General features: G+C 46.0%; 1 protein-coding gene across 3 annotated transcripts in view; it reads left to right on the plus strand.

Annotated features, from left to right (window-relative positions):
- tmem154 (transmembrane protein 154) overlaps positions 1-14,508 on the plus strand; it is a 54,671-nt gene that overhangs the window by 11,480 nt on the left and 28,683 nt on the right. Inside the window, exon 1 of one of the 3 annotated variants that reach the window (XM_067991974.1) lies at positions 906-1,162. The exons of 1 other annotated variant lie outside the window; for it this stretch is intronic. In XM_067991974.1, the coding sequence (XP_067848075.1) occupies positions 1,075-1,162 (88 nt within the window). In that variant the 5' untranslated portion in view covers positions 906-1,074. Of the gene's footprint in view, positions 1-905; positions 1,163-14,508 lie in introns of those variants that run through there. One more of the 3 variants, XM_067991983.1, reaches the window with a different exon arrangement.

The raw sequence follows: 14,508 nt of genomic DNA on the forward strand, positions 1-14,508 counted from the left end.
CTCCCCCCCACCCCATTCCTGATTATGTGGTGCCTCCCTGATGGATGATATCAGGCCAAGGAGGGAGGCCCTCTTCCACAGCTGACGCAGGAGTATCCCCAAAGCCTTTTTTTTATTCGTTCATGGGATGTGGGCGTCGCTGGCGAGGCCGGCATTTATTGCCCATCCCTAATTGCCCTTGAGAAGGTGGTGGTGAGCCGCCTTCTTGAACCGCTGCAGTCCGTGTGGTGAAGGTTCTCCCACAGTGCTGTTAGGAAGGGAGTTCCAGGATTTTGACCCAGCGACAATGGAGGAACAGCGATATATTTCCAAGTCGGGATGGTGTGTGACTTGGAGGGGAACGTGCAGGTGGTGTTGTTCCCATGTGCCTGCTGCTCTTGTCCTTCTAGGTGGTAGAGGTCGCGGGTTTGGCAGGAGAAGAAGCCTTGGCGAGTTGCTGCAGTGCATCCTGTGGATGGTACACACTGCAGCCACTGTGCGCCTGTGGTGAAGGGAGTGAATGTTTAGGGTGGTGGATGGGGTGCCAATCAAGCGGGCTGCTTTGTCCTGGAATCTCTTCTTCCTTTTGGAAGTCAGGCGGGGAATTTATTAACACCTGGAAAACCTGGAAGATAAAGATCAATATGTGTGGCCTTCTCACATGGCAGGAAGGAATGGATTTAATTAGTTAGCAGGATATTCATCATCCTGTGTGTGTATATATGTTAGAAGCTTATCAAAACATTGCATGGCAAAATGTTTCTGATGGTAAAATAATCGCATCCTGTGTTCACAAACTGGAACAGATAACGAAGATATATTCCCTTTGGTTGTTGGAGGAGCCTTACCTTTTAAAAAATATTTCATCAAAAAACCTGCAAGAGTCACTTTTATGCAGATAAATAAGAAAGAAACCACTTTCAGAAGTAACCAACCTGGCACAGCAGTTAGTTCAGGTTGCATTGCATCACTTCCTAAAAACATCATTCAAAAACAGCTCCTGAAGAAATATTTGAGTCAGAAACACTTACAGGAAACAGGAAATGGTGATGCTTCTTTTGAGTAAGAGAGGAAATCAGAATACAATGGCACTGTATGCACACTCTCTATAAAGGTAACATGAACCAGCGGAATTCAAGACTGTATTTGGTTCTGACGGTGACCCTCTTATTTTCTGGCAACAGTAAGTGTCACTGTAAAATGTTGTTGTGTTAAACCTGGCTGAAAACTGCTGCACTGCCTGCCATGCAGCCTCTGGCTTACTTCAGTGAATAGTTACGCCCAGATGCCCGAGAGATTTGACAGCAACATGCTTTGATATTTAAGCGCACTCTAAAACAAGTATGTCTCCTTCAGGTTTCTTAATGGGACTTGATGTTGGCTATAATTTTTCTTACGACAGATTAACTGGTTTGGAGGCTGATTTACACGGTTATTTGAAAATTTATACATGTTCAAATCTGCCTGCATAGACTGTGGCATTGATCTGTTCTTTGAGTTTTTTCCACCCCACTTGAGAAATCCACCAACTGGCATTTGGCCAGATAAGGAGGTGTAAAAACACCTAGCACTCTAAAACTTATTGCTTGCAGTCATCCACAGTCACTCATTATGAGTGGCAGCCATTCACTATGATTTAAAATGTGATCTCTTTTGATATTTGTAACTCTAATCATAACTCTTGCTGATCATAAATGTAACTCAGCATTTTTCTGAAGTTGACTGTCCTGTCAGTATATCTAGTTAATTATGTGCATAAATTGCATATCTTTTAAATTCCAATTAATTTATTTATTGTTGTGCCTTGCATTTAATATAATCTTTACATGTTACTGAGGAGCTGTTGTATCGCTGTTTCCTCAAGGTTGCCTTTCAAATGAGCTCCTATTCACTATCAGGCACATCCTGTAGACAGGATGACTGTGCCATGAGGTTGCAGGGAATTTGTTGATGGCCCTGATCCTGCACATAGGACTGTGGAGCCGGGAGGAGCACAGAAGAACGTTTAAAATATTTTTTTAAACTCAGCTTTCAATGACGGCCGCGACAGCCGGTGAAGTACATAAGGGACCTCACGCCTGTTAAAGGCAGCCGGCAGGGACGCCTGAAAAAAGGCCTGACCCAATTTTGGATTGGACATTTTTCAGGTGCCCTTGAGGCGCAGGATGTTGGTCCCTGAAATTGGGCCTCGTTGTGCCTGTTTTACACCCAGAAACTGGGTGCAACAAGGTCCATTTTCCATCCCAATGTGTTATACAGGGAGCCCAGGTAATAAGGGAAAGGGAGAAAATAATTTTTAAAAGCAGAAGCTGCTTTGTGAATTTGACCTTTGTAACAAATCGCTACATTTCAAGGGAAGGGGAGGAACGGGAAAGCTGGCAGGGTCCCACCAGCCCACCCATGATGGCTGACCATGGAATGGCATTGACAGCAACTGGAGTGGTTTTCGTTCAGTCAGTCCTTGCCAGGGAAGGAAGCTGCACAGTGGGAGAAAGCAGTGAGAAATTAAAAGGGAAAAATATAAATAAAATTAATTGACGTTATTGTTATTTATTATGTTTGAGCTTTTTGCCATTGTTTTTCACATTGTAAAATATTAATTATTCATGAAAGAGAAGAAATGCTTGGCTACCTTCAAAGTGCTCCATGGTTTAAATTTTTTTTACAAATCTAAATTTACTCTCATTCTTTCAGAGATTCTCTTTTCTCAATCCTCTGTTTTGAATCCACCATTGTACAGTGTTGAGAAAATAGATTGCTAATGCAAATACAGCCTGCAGAATGAAAAACATCACAAAAGAAATGCACAAAAAATCATTTGCAGTACTGAAATACTTTTGAAATAATTAATTTAGTTCCCAGCTTGATGAATCTCTCTGGTTCTTTGTTTTGATATCATTTGATTCTAACTGCACCCATGCATTGAAATTATTGAGAGGAATACAAATGAGCTTGTTCAATTTGTAATCGATCCATGGCAGAGATTCTAAGGAGAGTGTCTTTCTCTGCAAGAGATAAATTGCTTTCACTGGATACTGAATGGTGAAGTCATGCCTTTCATTCCATTATGCGCCCTTCTCTCCATACAATTGCTTAAACCTCCTTCAGCATCTTTTTTTTATTTGTCTGATTGGAGCAATCTTAAAAAATAGACACCCAATTTTAACTCAGGACTGGAATCGTGGTGCAGGGGACCAAAGTGGGCGGCGATCCGTCTGGCTCCCCGGAGCGTAAGGCCCCGGAGATTTTAACTCCCGAGTCTCATGGGAATACCCCGACACTGACTCCCGCTCAGAGTCGGCAGGGATGACATTAACGCCATCCGTGTGGATGAAATTTGGGGGTGGGTCAGGCCCCCACCGGGGACCCACAGAAACAGTCCACGGCAAGGTGAGGAAGGGACAGGATCTGTAAAGTTTGCAATCGTGGAAGGGGTGTAAGCCCAGGGCGGGGGAGTCCCGAGGTATCCTTGTGGGGTCAGGAAGAGCACTTGCCTGGGCCTCTTGTGGCCAGCATGCTGCCTGTGGCCAGTAAAAGCTGGCAGGTCTGAGACTGTGCGACCCTTAGCCGACCTGCAATTAAAATGGCGTGTGCATCCCGATTACATAATTGGGTGGTGACCGCTATTTAAATTAGACCCCCAATTCTCTGGGGCAGGTGGCCTTCCCATGCCTGATTCAAGTAAGGTAGGTTGGTGGGGGACAGGAACACATTGGGAATGCAGCGCAAACCCCCTTGCCATCTTAAGCTCTGGAATTCCCTCCTTAAGAGTCTCCACTTCTCTACCTTTCTCTCCTCCTTTAAGACGCTCCTTAAAACCTACCTCTTTGACCAACCTGTCCTAATATCCCCTTATGTGGCTTGGTGTCAAATCATGTTTGATTACGCATCTGTGAAGCGCCTTGGGATGTTTTACCACATTGAAGGTGCTATATCAATGCAAGTTGTTGTTGTGGTTGTCACTATACACTTGTGCCTTTGAATAAGGTCTCTGAGGGGCAACATGTAAATGAGGAAAAGGAAAGCATCACTCCAAAGGTCACTGTGTTGAGACATGAAGAGAAACAATTACTGGAGATGACTATATTGGGACATGCAATGGAAATACTGCAAAAGAAAGGCAGTGGAAAGAAGTCGGAGTGATCGACTGTCATCACAAATTGCAACTCCTTCAAAATGCCACTTGCATCCTATCCCATATTAAGTCCTGTTCCTTGCTATGTTTCACTGGCTCACTATCCGACTACACATAAATTTCAAAATCCTTGCCCTCAACTACAAATCCCTCTATGACCATGCTGCTCTCTATCTCTGCAATCTCAGTCAGCCCTATGTTCCTGTTCACATTCTCCGCCCTTCTGATTCTGGCTTCCTTTCCATTCTGAAGGATTCTCGTTAAGCCCCTCTGCCTTTCTTGGCTGTCCTTCAAAAGCCTCCTCAAAAACCCCTTCCAATTGGCTTTCAGTCACCGCCCCTAATCCTTCTCCCTCCATTTTTCAGTTCCAGATGTTTTCACTTCTGGAAAGCACCTTGGGATATTTTATTATGTTAAAGGTAATCTATAATGCTAGCTGCTGCTGTTACTGTTTACTGTGTCAAACACCATGGAGAAGTTAAGGACAACAAATTAGAATAATGCACCTTGTTACAGAAGAGGAAAGGGAGTTTAGATATGGAATGGTTGTTAGAGAGGCAGAGGCATCATGGGAGATTTTTATTTAAGGACAGTGATGGTGGCAGATTAAAGAGGAGGGAAATGGAGCCGATACTAACTGTTTGTATTGTCTGTGAGCATTGTGGCACAGTGATGTGGTCAGGAGCTGGTCAGGAGCTGGTGGGAAGAGGATCAAGGAAGTAGGAATTGGGTCTCAGAGGAAATCAGCTTGGTGAGGGCTGAAGGGGAGATGGAGGGCATTAAAGAACAATATCTGGCTCTTCCAGGGTAAGGGAAAAGCTGGTGGGGACAGGAGATGGAGGAGAGGACGAGGTTCCGGCTAAGACAGTTGGAATGATGGGGCACGACGATCCCCATGCCTTTGTTTCCAGAATAAATGTCAGAATCCATCCACAAATGATCTTCAGTGTTGACCCCAGAAAAGTTAGTGTGGTCAGGCAAGGTCACCTAATTTACATAAGTAGGCAGGTGTCTGAGATGCACCCCTACCTAAACAAGTCCTTTAGATAGAGGCTTCCGAGGTGGTTCTCAGCAGTCTGGGGTCAAACCAAATGATTTAGTGTCCAGTGGACTATGTGGTAGTGCAGGGAAGTGCAGTAAGCAGGGTGAGGAGCCATATTTTGGTTGGGAAAAGTGAGCCTGACTGAAACATAGAGGTCCAGGGGTTCATGACCGAAGACTGATCAATGGTTGACCGATGGTTCAGAGCAGCTGGGTGATGATCCAGAGCAGTAGGAGATAGTCCAGGATTAATCCAAAGCAGGTGGTGTGCAATAATTTGCAACGTACCTAATGAGTGGAGATCTGGAGCTTTGGTTGTATTTGCTCTCACCATCTGCCGAGTCTTTATTGCTGTGGTCCTGAGAGTATCTCATTCCTCCAGCAATGCTCCCATGGTAGCTGCTGTGTTTCTGTTTGCCCCATAACTGGGTTTTTGAGAGGGGATGGTCTTCCCCAGCCAACCTACCTGCTCTCTAATTGGATTAAATTAATTAGTGTTTCCTTGCATGAGAGGCTGAGTTGGGCCTAGCAGCACCAGACACATGCAAGAGAGACAAGGGGCCATGTAGTGTCTGATGCCAGTGGTTTGGAGTTTACAAAGGGCCAATAGGTACAGTATCAAGAAAGCAAGTTGCCTGAGGGGATAAGAAGCTACAGCTCAGTGACTGGGGTGGCCAGATTAGTGGTTGAGTGGTGTATGAGTTGGCAGATGGTGAGATTGCTCACTAAAGCTCCTGGAGTAGTTATCCAGGCAATGACAATGGAAGAGCAGAGATCCAACAATCTTCAAATCCAAGTTGGAAGAACAGAGGCCAGGCGCTGAGGGAGTCGCAAGCTGGATCAGGGCGCTGGAAGATGGAGTGGGAAAGAGTGATTGGCATAAAAAACAACAGAGATTACTTGTGATGGTGAAATTAATAGAGTGGAAAACTGAAAGAAGGTTAAGAGAAGGTTACTGCGATGGATGGAAATCATAGAAGGGTGGTGGATGTCTGTTAATGCAATCTGTAGTGAGAGTTAACTCAAGCACAGTGCTTCTAACCTGGCTGACATATTTGAAATGGCTATACCCAACCTGGGAATGCTTGATACCAACACTGGGTGACAAAAGTGGAAAGGTTTTCCACTCCACAGCAGTGATTAACCTAATTTTGTTGAGTTCAAAATTGGGCTAAAAAACTTTCATGCCCATGTGTTGATAATAAAAACTAGTTAAAACATGATCATGTGTCTCCCTGATAGCATGGTGAGTGGATGATCTGCAAAGATTGTACACAGTATACAATTGTCTACACTTTTTATTCCCTTGCAGTGGAAAAAAATCAATATAACAGCCGATTTGCTGGCCAAGATCGGTGCTGCTCCACTCCCTCCCTTCTTGCTGCCAGTCCCTTTCCAGCTCAACTCAAACAATGGCAAAGGAGTACACATGTTAAAAGAAAATGAGAAAACACAACTTTTTTTTTATCAACTATTTTTCTCCCGGGTTGCTCTCAGCAATGTTCAGGGGGTTAATCTTTAATTCCTGGAGACTCTAGGATAATCCTGGAAGGTTGGCAAACCAAAAGTGCTGACCCATACATAGCAGAAAGGTTCCAAGTTTGGCCCTTAATCTTAGTCAGGTGATGGGATCATTAAATTTCATTGAGTGTTGTCCGGATAGAAAAGGAAAAAGCCAGCGAGAGATTTTTGCACCTGCTGCACAAATATGTAGGGACATCATTCTGGTTCTTAAGACAGTTTTTCTCTTTCGACCGCAAATATGCTTCTCCTTGAAAACCGGACTGTTGCATCCTTTTTTAACTACTTTGATTGTTATCCAGTGACTTCTCCTGGACGTGTGCTTGTCGTGCGAGGACAGAATTGAACTTACCTACGATATCCCCTGACTCCACACAGTGAGTCACTACATCATAAGCAGGGAAAACCTTTTCAAACAGTTGAAAGTTGTAAACATTCCGCAAACAGGCAGCTCTGGTTCAGAATAAGCATGGGCCTTAATGGAATTCTGATTGCTCACCAGTACTAATGTTATATTGGAGTTAGAAAAGTCTAAATTTTGCCCAATATTAAAGGGATTTGGAAGAAGCTTAGATGGAGGGATTGAGAAAGGTTTGGTGCATTGGATCCAATTCGGTAACTTGTCCATTTATTGTGCAGCCAACCTGTGCAGACAGCTTTCAAAGAAATATTTCCATTATTTAAAAGTGGGTTATATAAAAGGTAGTTATATAAATGGAAGGGATTAAATTCACCATCATATTTTGTAGGCCAAATAAAGCAAACAACAGTGTTAAAACTTGGAGATAGTGTACACCAAAAAAGGGGAAATATTGACACATACAAAGTGATACATTGTGTTCCTGTTTTCTTTTTTATGGGCTTCCTGTTGAATTTCCAACACTAATATTAAGAAAACGGGCAATAACGAATCAGCAGCCCATTTTACACTCTGCACGATTTTCTTTCAAGTTGAAGTCAATAGAAAAGAAAATTGGACGGGGTTTAAAATGAGCTGCCAGTTCACTATTACCCGCTTTGTGCTATAGCATGTGAGCAAGGCCAGATAGTGTCAGTGGGCATTACAGGATCGCAGATGAGCCTGATCCTGTCCTTATTTGGCATCCACTTGTACATATAGATACACACACAAACGCACACTGTCCAGCAGGAAGCAAAAGACAGCAATCAGGCTCGGGAATCCCAGCTGATTTTTCTTCCCTTCCCAAACATAGGGGGACTGAAACCATTTCAGCGCTCCCCCCATTGCTGCCCTGCTTGAAGCCAGTTATCTCAGCACCAACCAGGAGCCTCCCATTCCCCAAAAGAAGCCTGGGTCCTTTCTAACCTGAATGGCTCAATACGACAATGTGCAGGCCATTTACCCACTGAACCATCAAGTGAATTAGGGCATACTGTCAATAGAAGGGAGGCAATAGCAACCTTTTAAAAAGGAATGTGATTAAAAGGCTATGGGAAAATCTTATCAAATCCACCCAATTTCTGATATTCATTACCGAACCTCAGTTCTGGGCACCGCACCTCAGGAAGGATATATTGACCTTGGAAGGGGTGCAGCACAGATTCACCAGAACGATACCTGGGCTAAAAGGGTTAAATTATAAGAACAGGTTGCATAGACTAGGCCTGTATTCCCTCGAGTATAGAAGATTAAGAGTTGATCTAGTTGAAGTGTTTAAGATGATTAAAGGATTTGATAGGGTAGATAGCGAGAAACTATTTCTTCTGTCGGCAGAGTACAGAACAAAGGGAGCGTAACCTTAAAATTAGAACTAGGCCATTCAGGGGTGATGTCAGGAAGCACTTCTTCACACAAAGGGTAGTGGAAGTCTGAAACTCCCCCCCCCCCCCACCCCACCCCTGAAAAAAAGCTGTTGAGACTATGTCAATTGAAAATTTCAAGATTGAGATTGATAGATTTTTGTTAGGTAAGGGCATTAAGGATTACAAAACCAAGGTGGGTAAATGGAGTTAAGATAGAGATCAGCCATGATCTAACTGCATGGTGTAACAAGCTCGAGGGGCTGAATGGCCTACTCCTGTACCTATCTTACTATGTTCCTATGAGCCTCTGCCCCTTTCCTACTGGGCAGCTACATTAATGGTAGTTGTTTACTGCTCCTAAGGATAGATTTTCTGAGGCATGCTCTCAATGTGTGAGCTATCTGACCAAAGGCACTGTGGCTACTGCCCGGGAATGGTGACGTGCGTGGTGCGTGACCCCGATCTTGCCGCGCACGTGCATTGTAGGTCAACAACTGCTCTCGCTGCCGTTCACTAAAAGCGCGGAGCGGTGCCCGAAGGACGAGCACCAAAAATGCAGCCGATGCAGGTAGCCATAAGGTGGGGAGGAGAGCAAAGCCCAGAGGAAGGGGAGAAGCAGGAGCGCAAGGGGAAAGAGGGAAGCAGGAGTGCGGGGGGACAGGGGGAAGCTGGAGCACGGAGGGGGGAAGGGGGAAGCTGGAGCATGGGGGGGAAGGGGGAAGCTGGAGCACGGGGGGGAAAGGGGGAAGCTGGAGCACGGGGGGGGGAAGGGGGAAGCTGGAGCACGAGGGGAAAGGGGGAAGCTGGAGCACGGGGGGGAAGGGGGAAGCTGGAGCACGGGGGGGAAGGGGGAAGCAAGAGTGCGGGGGAAAGGGGGAAAGGGGGAAGCTGGAGCACGGGGGGAAAGGGGGAAGCTGGAGCACGGGGGGAAGGGGGAAGCAAGAGTGTGGGGGGAAGGGGGAAGCAAGAGTGCAGGGGAAAGGGGGAAGCTGGAGCACGGGGGAAAGGGGGGAGCAAGAGTGCAGGAGGAAGGGGGAAGCAAGAGTGCAGGAGGAAGGGGGAAGCAAGAGTGCAGGAGGAAGGGGGAAGCAAGAGTGCAGGAGGAAGGGGGAAGCAAGAGTGCAGGAGGAAGGGGGAAGCAAGAGTGCAGGAGGAAGGGGGAAGCAAGAGTGCAGGAGGAAGGGGGAAGCAAGAGTGCAGGAGGAAGGGGGAAGCAAGAGTGCAGGAGGAAGGGGGAAGCAAGAGTGCAGGGGGAAAGGGGGAAGCAAGAGTGTGGGGGAAAGGGGGAAGCAGGAGCTCGGGGTGGGGATGCAAGAGCCTGGGGGGGAGCAACAGCCTAGGGGGTGGGGGGAACAAGAGCCCAGGGGGAGGGGGGAACAAGAGCCCAGGGGGAGGGGGGAACAACAGCCCAGGGGGAGGGAGGGAACAGCAGCATGGGGGAAGGGAACAGGAGCTGGGGGTGGGGTGGGGGGAGCAGGAGCCCGGAGGGAGTGGAGCAAGTGGGTGAGGGGAGAATATGATCCCCGTCTAAGCCGGGGGGCGGGTGGGGGGGTTAGAGGGAGAACACGGTCCAGATGGGGAGATGGATGATGCCCTCCTCCTCCCGTCCGTCAGACCTGGATCACGCTCTTGAGCATGAATGGCAGCGAGTTGATTTCTCGGAAAGCCCAGCACGCGCGCGGCAAATGACGTCATTGGACGCAGTGTCACTATTCGCTTTGTAATGTAAATAGTGACCCGCCGTCCCCACTTTCTACCCAATAAACCTGAAAACAATCCATGACTCTCACACAATGCCCATCAGTCACCGCAGCTCTCTCCCAGAGTTACATAGAATTACATAGAATGAACAGCACAGAAACTGGTCTATGCCAGTGTTTATGCTCCACAAGAACCTCCCTCCCTCTCTACTTCATCTAACCCTATCAGTATATCCTTCTATTCCTTTCTCCCTCATGTGTTTATCTAGCTTCCCCTTAATTATATCCACACCAGTCACCTCAACTACTCCTTGTATTTGTGAGTTCCACATTCTAACCACTCTTTGGGTAAAGAAGTTTCTGCTGAATTCCCTATTGGATTTATTTGTGACTACCTTATATTTATGGCCCCTAGTTCTGGTTTTCCCTGCAAGTGGAAACATCTTCCCTATGTCTATCCTAACAAACCTTTACATAATCTTAAAGACCTCTATCAGGTCACCCTTCAGTCTTCTCTTTTCTAGAGAAAAGCACCTCAGCCTGCTCAGTCTTTCCTGATAGGTATAGCCTCTCAGTTCTGGTATCACCATAGTAAATCTTTTTTGCACCTTCTCCAGTGCCTCTATATCTTTTTTATAATATGGAGACTAGAACTGTTCACAATACTCCAAGTGTGGTCTAACCAAGGTTCGATACAAGTTTAATATAACTTCTCTGCTTTTCAATTCTACCCTCTAGAAATAAACCCCAGTGCTTGGTTTACTTTTTTTTATGGCCTTATTAACCTGAGTAACTAATGTTCTTTAATAAAAACAGAAAATGTTGGAAATACTCAGCAAGTCAGGCAGCATCTGTGGAGAAAGGAACAGAGTTAACGTTTCAGGTTGATGACCTTTCATCAGAACTGGGAGAAGTTGAAGATTAAACAGTTTTTAAGCAAGTACAGAGCCAGGGAAAGGGGAGGGGAGAAAGCGGTTGGTGGGGGAGAACGAAAGGGAAGGTCTGTGATAGGGTGGAGGGCAGGAGTGATTAAATGACAAAAGGGATGATGGTTCAAGGCAAGGAGGGTGGTAATGGGACAAGTAAAGAAACAAAAGACAGGTCTAGAGGAGCTGTAAGTGGCAACATCAGAACCAGTACCAGCATCTGCTGTCCGAAAAAATGGGAGCAGTGGTTATGATCTGAAGTTACTGAAATCAATGTTGAAGGTTGTGAAGTGCCTAAAGGAAAGATGAGGTGCTGCTCCTCGAGCTTACATTAAGCTTCATTGGAACAGTGTAAGAGACCAAGGACAGAGAGGTGGGAGTGGGACGGAAAATTAAAATGGCAAGTGGGGGGAAGACTTCTGGCCAAAGAAGTAGGCACGGAGGCAAAGGTGATGGAAGAAGAGCCCTAGCATTGTGTCAAGCACAGAATGTTCTTTAAGCTAGGAATTATTCTCATAGCTCTCCTTTGAACCTTTTCCAAGGCCATTATGTCGCCCACCATGTGAGGGGACCAAAACTGGGTGCAGTACTCCCGATTCAGTCTAACCAGCGACCTGTATAATGACAGAAGGATGTCCTTTGATTTGTACTGAATGGTTTTATCAATACAACCCAATACCGTTAGCTTTAGCTACAGCTTCTCTACATTGGTCATGAATCTTCAGTGATCTGTGCACAATAACACCTAGATCTTTTTCTCTCTCAACCTCTTTCAGTATTATCCCCTGTAAACGATAGCGTATTCTGTCTTGGTCTTACCAACATGCGTAACACTACATTTATGTGTTATTTGCCATTTTGGTGTTTAGCGCCAAGCAGGCCTTCATGGGAGCTTCACTGGATTCGTAGGCCATTCAAAGGTACATTTGCTGCTGCTCCTGAGATGCCCTTCCCGCCACGTATTGCAGCAGGCTTAGCCCCCAAGCATGATGGTGAGCGATGACTATGGGCCATGAGGTTGAGGATGAGGGGGGATAGTGCACCACAGCGACAAGAAGTTCCTCGTAACTTGTTGTTGGAGGTATGGGGTAGGTAGGGGCAAGTTTATGGAAATGATTGATGGGGTAGTAAAGAAGCGGAGGGTTATCATTGCTCTCCAGGATAACCATGGAGTAGTAGATGGTCTTGGCAGAGGAGGGTGAGGCCTGAAAACGCTTGATGTTGTCCATCCTGAAATGGTGATGGATGGTTAAGCGTGTTGTGCCCCGGATACACCCAAGCCTGTGCCCCTTGGGCTTGCAGGAATGAAGAAAGGGGGCCATACAAGGGGAAGGAAGGAGAGAAATAGTGGAACCAAAACAAGGCAGCCAATTTGCACACAGCAAGGTCCCACAAACAGCAATGTTGGTGAAGTGGCAGGGTGGGATCTATGCCTGCCCACACAATCCTGCCAGCAACTACTCACAATGTGGAGGCCTCACTCCCCCCCAGCAGACAAGGGAACTTCGTGGTTTACAGATAATGTTGATAGCATTCCACATAAGAGACTTTTGACAAAAATGAGAGCGCATGGAATTGGAGGCAACCTATTGACTTGGATAGGGAATTGGTTAGGAGGTTGGACAGAGAGTAGGAATAATGCGTATGTACTCAAATTGGCAGGTTGTAACTAATGGAGTCCCCCAGGGATCTGTATTTGGGCCATAGCTTTTCACTATATTTACAAATGACTTGGATGAAGGAGTAGAGAGCCATATATCTAGGTTTGCTGATGAAACTAAGTTAGATGGCACAGTAAATAGTGTTGATGGGAGCAAAAAGTTGCAAAGGGATATTGATAGATTAAGTGAGTGGATAAAACTGTGGCAGATGGAGTTCAATGTGGGAAAGTGTGAGTTCATCCCCTTTGTGCCCAAGAAAGATAGATCAGAGTATTTTCTAAATGGCGAGAAGCTAGGAACTGTGGAGGAGCAGAGAGATTCAGGGGCCAAGTACACAAATCACTAAAAGCTACTGGACAGATACAAAAATAATTTAAAAGGCTAATGGATTGTTAGCCTTTATCTCTAGAGGGCTGGAATACAAAGGGGTGGAAGTTATGTTACAGCTGTACAGAGCTCTGGTTAGATCTCATCTGGAGTACTGCGTTCAGTTCTGGGCACTGCACCTCAGGATGGATATATTGGCCTTGGAGGGGGTGCAGCGCAGGTTCACCAGAATGATACTGAGACTAAAAGGGTTAAATTATGAGGACAGGTTGCATAGACTAGGCTTGTATTCCCTTGTATACGGAAGATTAAGAGGTGATTTAATTGAAGAGTTAAAGATGATTAAAGGATTTGATAGGGTAGATAGAGAGAAACTATTTCCTCTGGTGGGAGAGTCCAGAATAAAGGGGCATAACCTTAGAGCTAGGCCATTCAGGGGTGATGTCAGAAAGCAGTTCTTCACACAAAGGATGGTGGAAATGTGGAACTCTCTCCCCCAAAAAGCTGTTGAGGTGGGGGTCAATTGAAAATTTCAAGACTCAGATTGATAGATTGTGGTTAGGCAAGGGTATTAAGGGATATAGAACCAACGTGGGTAAATGGAGTTATGGTGCAGATCAGCCATGATCTAATTGAATGGCGGAACAGGCTCGGGAGGCTCAGTGGCCTTCTCCTATTATTATGTTCCTGCGGCAGTCCAGCAGCCACCAGCCAAACATTAGGAGGAGGGTATAAGAACTGTTGTCACTTCTATAGTGGCAACTGTAACTGCCCATGTGTTTGAATTTAGCAATTGCCCCCCTCCCCCCACCCCTGTTCATTTGATTCCGGTGGGTGTGCCACAGCGGGGTCACGGGAAGGAAATCATGGCAGAAATCGAGGTGGCCAGTTCTGGGGTGGAGTTTGGGCTGAGGTGCCCTGTCCCGCTTCACTGGCCAGACCACCACCCAGAAGTGGGTGGTTTTCATAGGGAAAGTCCAGGCCTTTATGTCAGAGGAAGTTGTGGACATTCTGCTGCTCAGACCACACCGTGACTCCCTTGTGCAGTGCTGGTCACTGAGGCACAAGGGAGCTACTGATGTGCTGTGGCCAATGCAGAGAAAAGCCACAGGGAGGCTTGCTAGTATAGGAAGAAACAACATAGATTCAAACGTGGGAATGATATCAAGAAATCATTCTTCACACAAAGAGGGATTAACACTTGGTTCAAGGTGAGCCAAATGGCCTTGCTCATCCATGGTTAGCTTGTGATCTCTTTTTTTTTTGAATGAAGAGAAGGAGCAATGAAAGGAGGATGAGCAGCATTCATAGATACACATAACCCAACTGGAAGAGCAGCTGTTGGAGTGAAGAGAAGACACTATGCAGTTTGTGTTTCCTACAATTCCCAACAGCTATCGCCTGTATTCCAAGACACTGTGTGTTTTCTGTAACTGTGGAGCAGAAGACAATGC

Source organism: Heptranchias perlo, chromosome 1 (assembly GCF_035084215.1).
Source record: "Heptranchias perlo isolate sHepPer1 chromosome 1, sHepPer1.hap1, whole genome shotgun sequence".
In the NCBI taxonomy this organism is placed as follows: Eukaryota; Metazoa; Chordata; class Chondrichthyes; order Hexanchiformes; family Hexanchidae; genus Heptranchias; species Heptranchias perlo.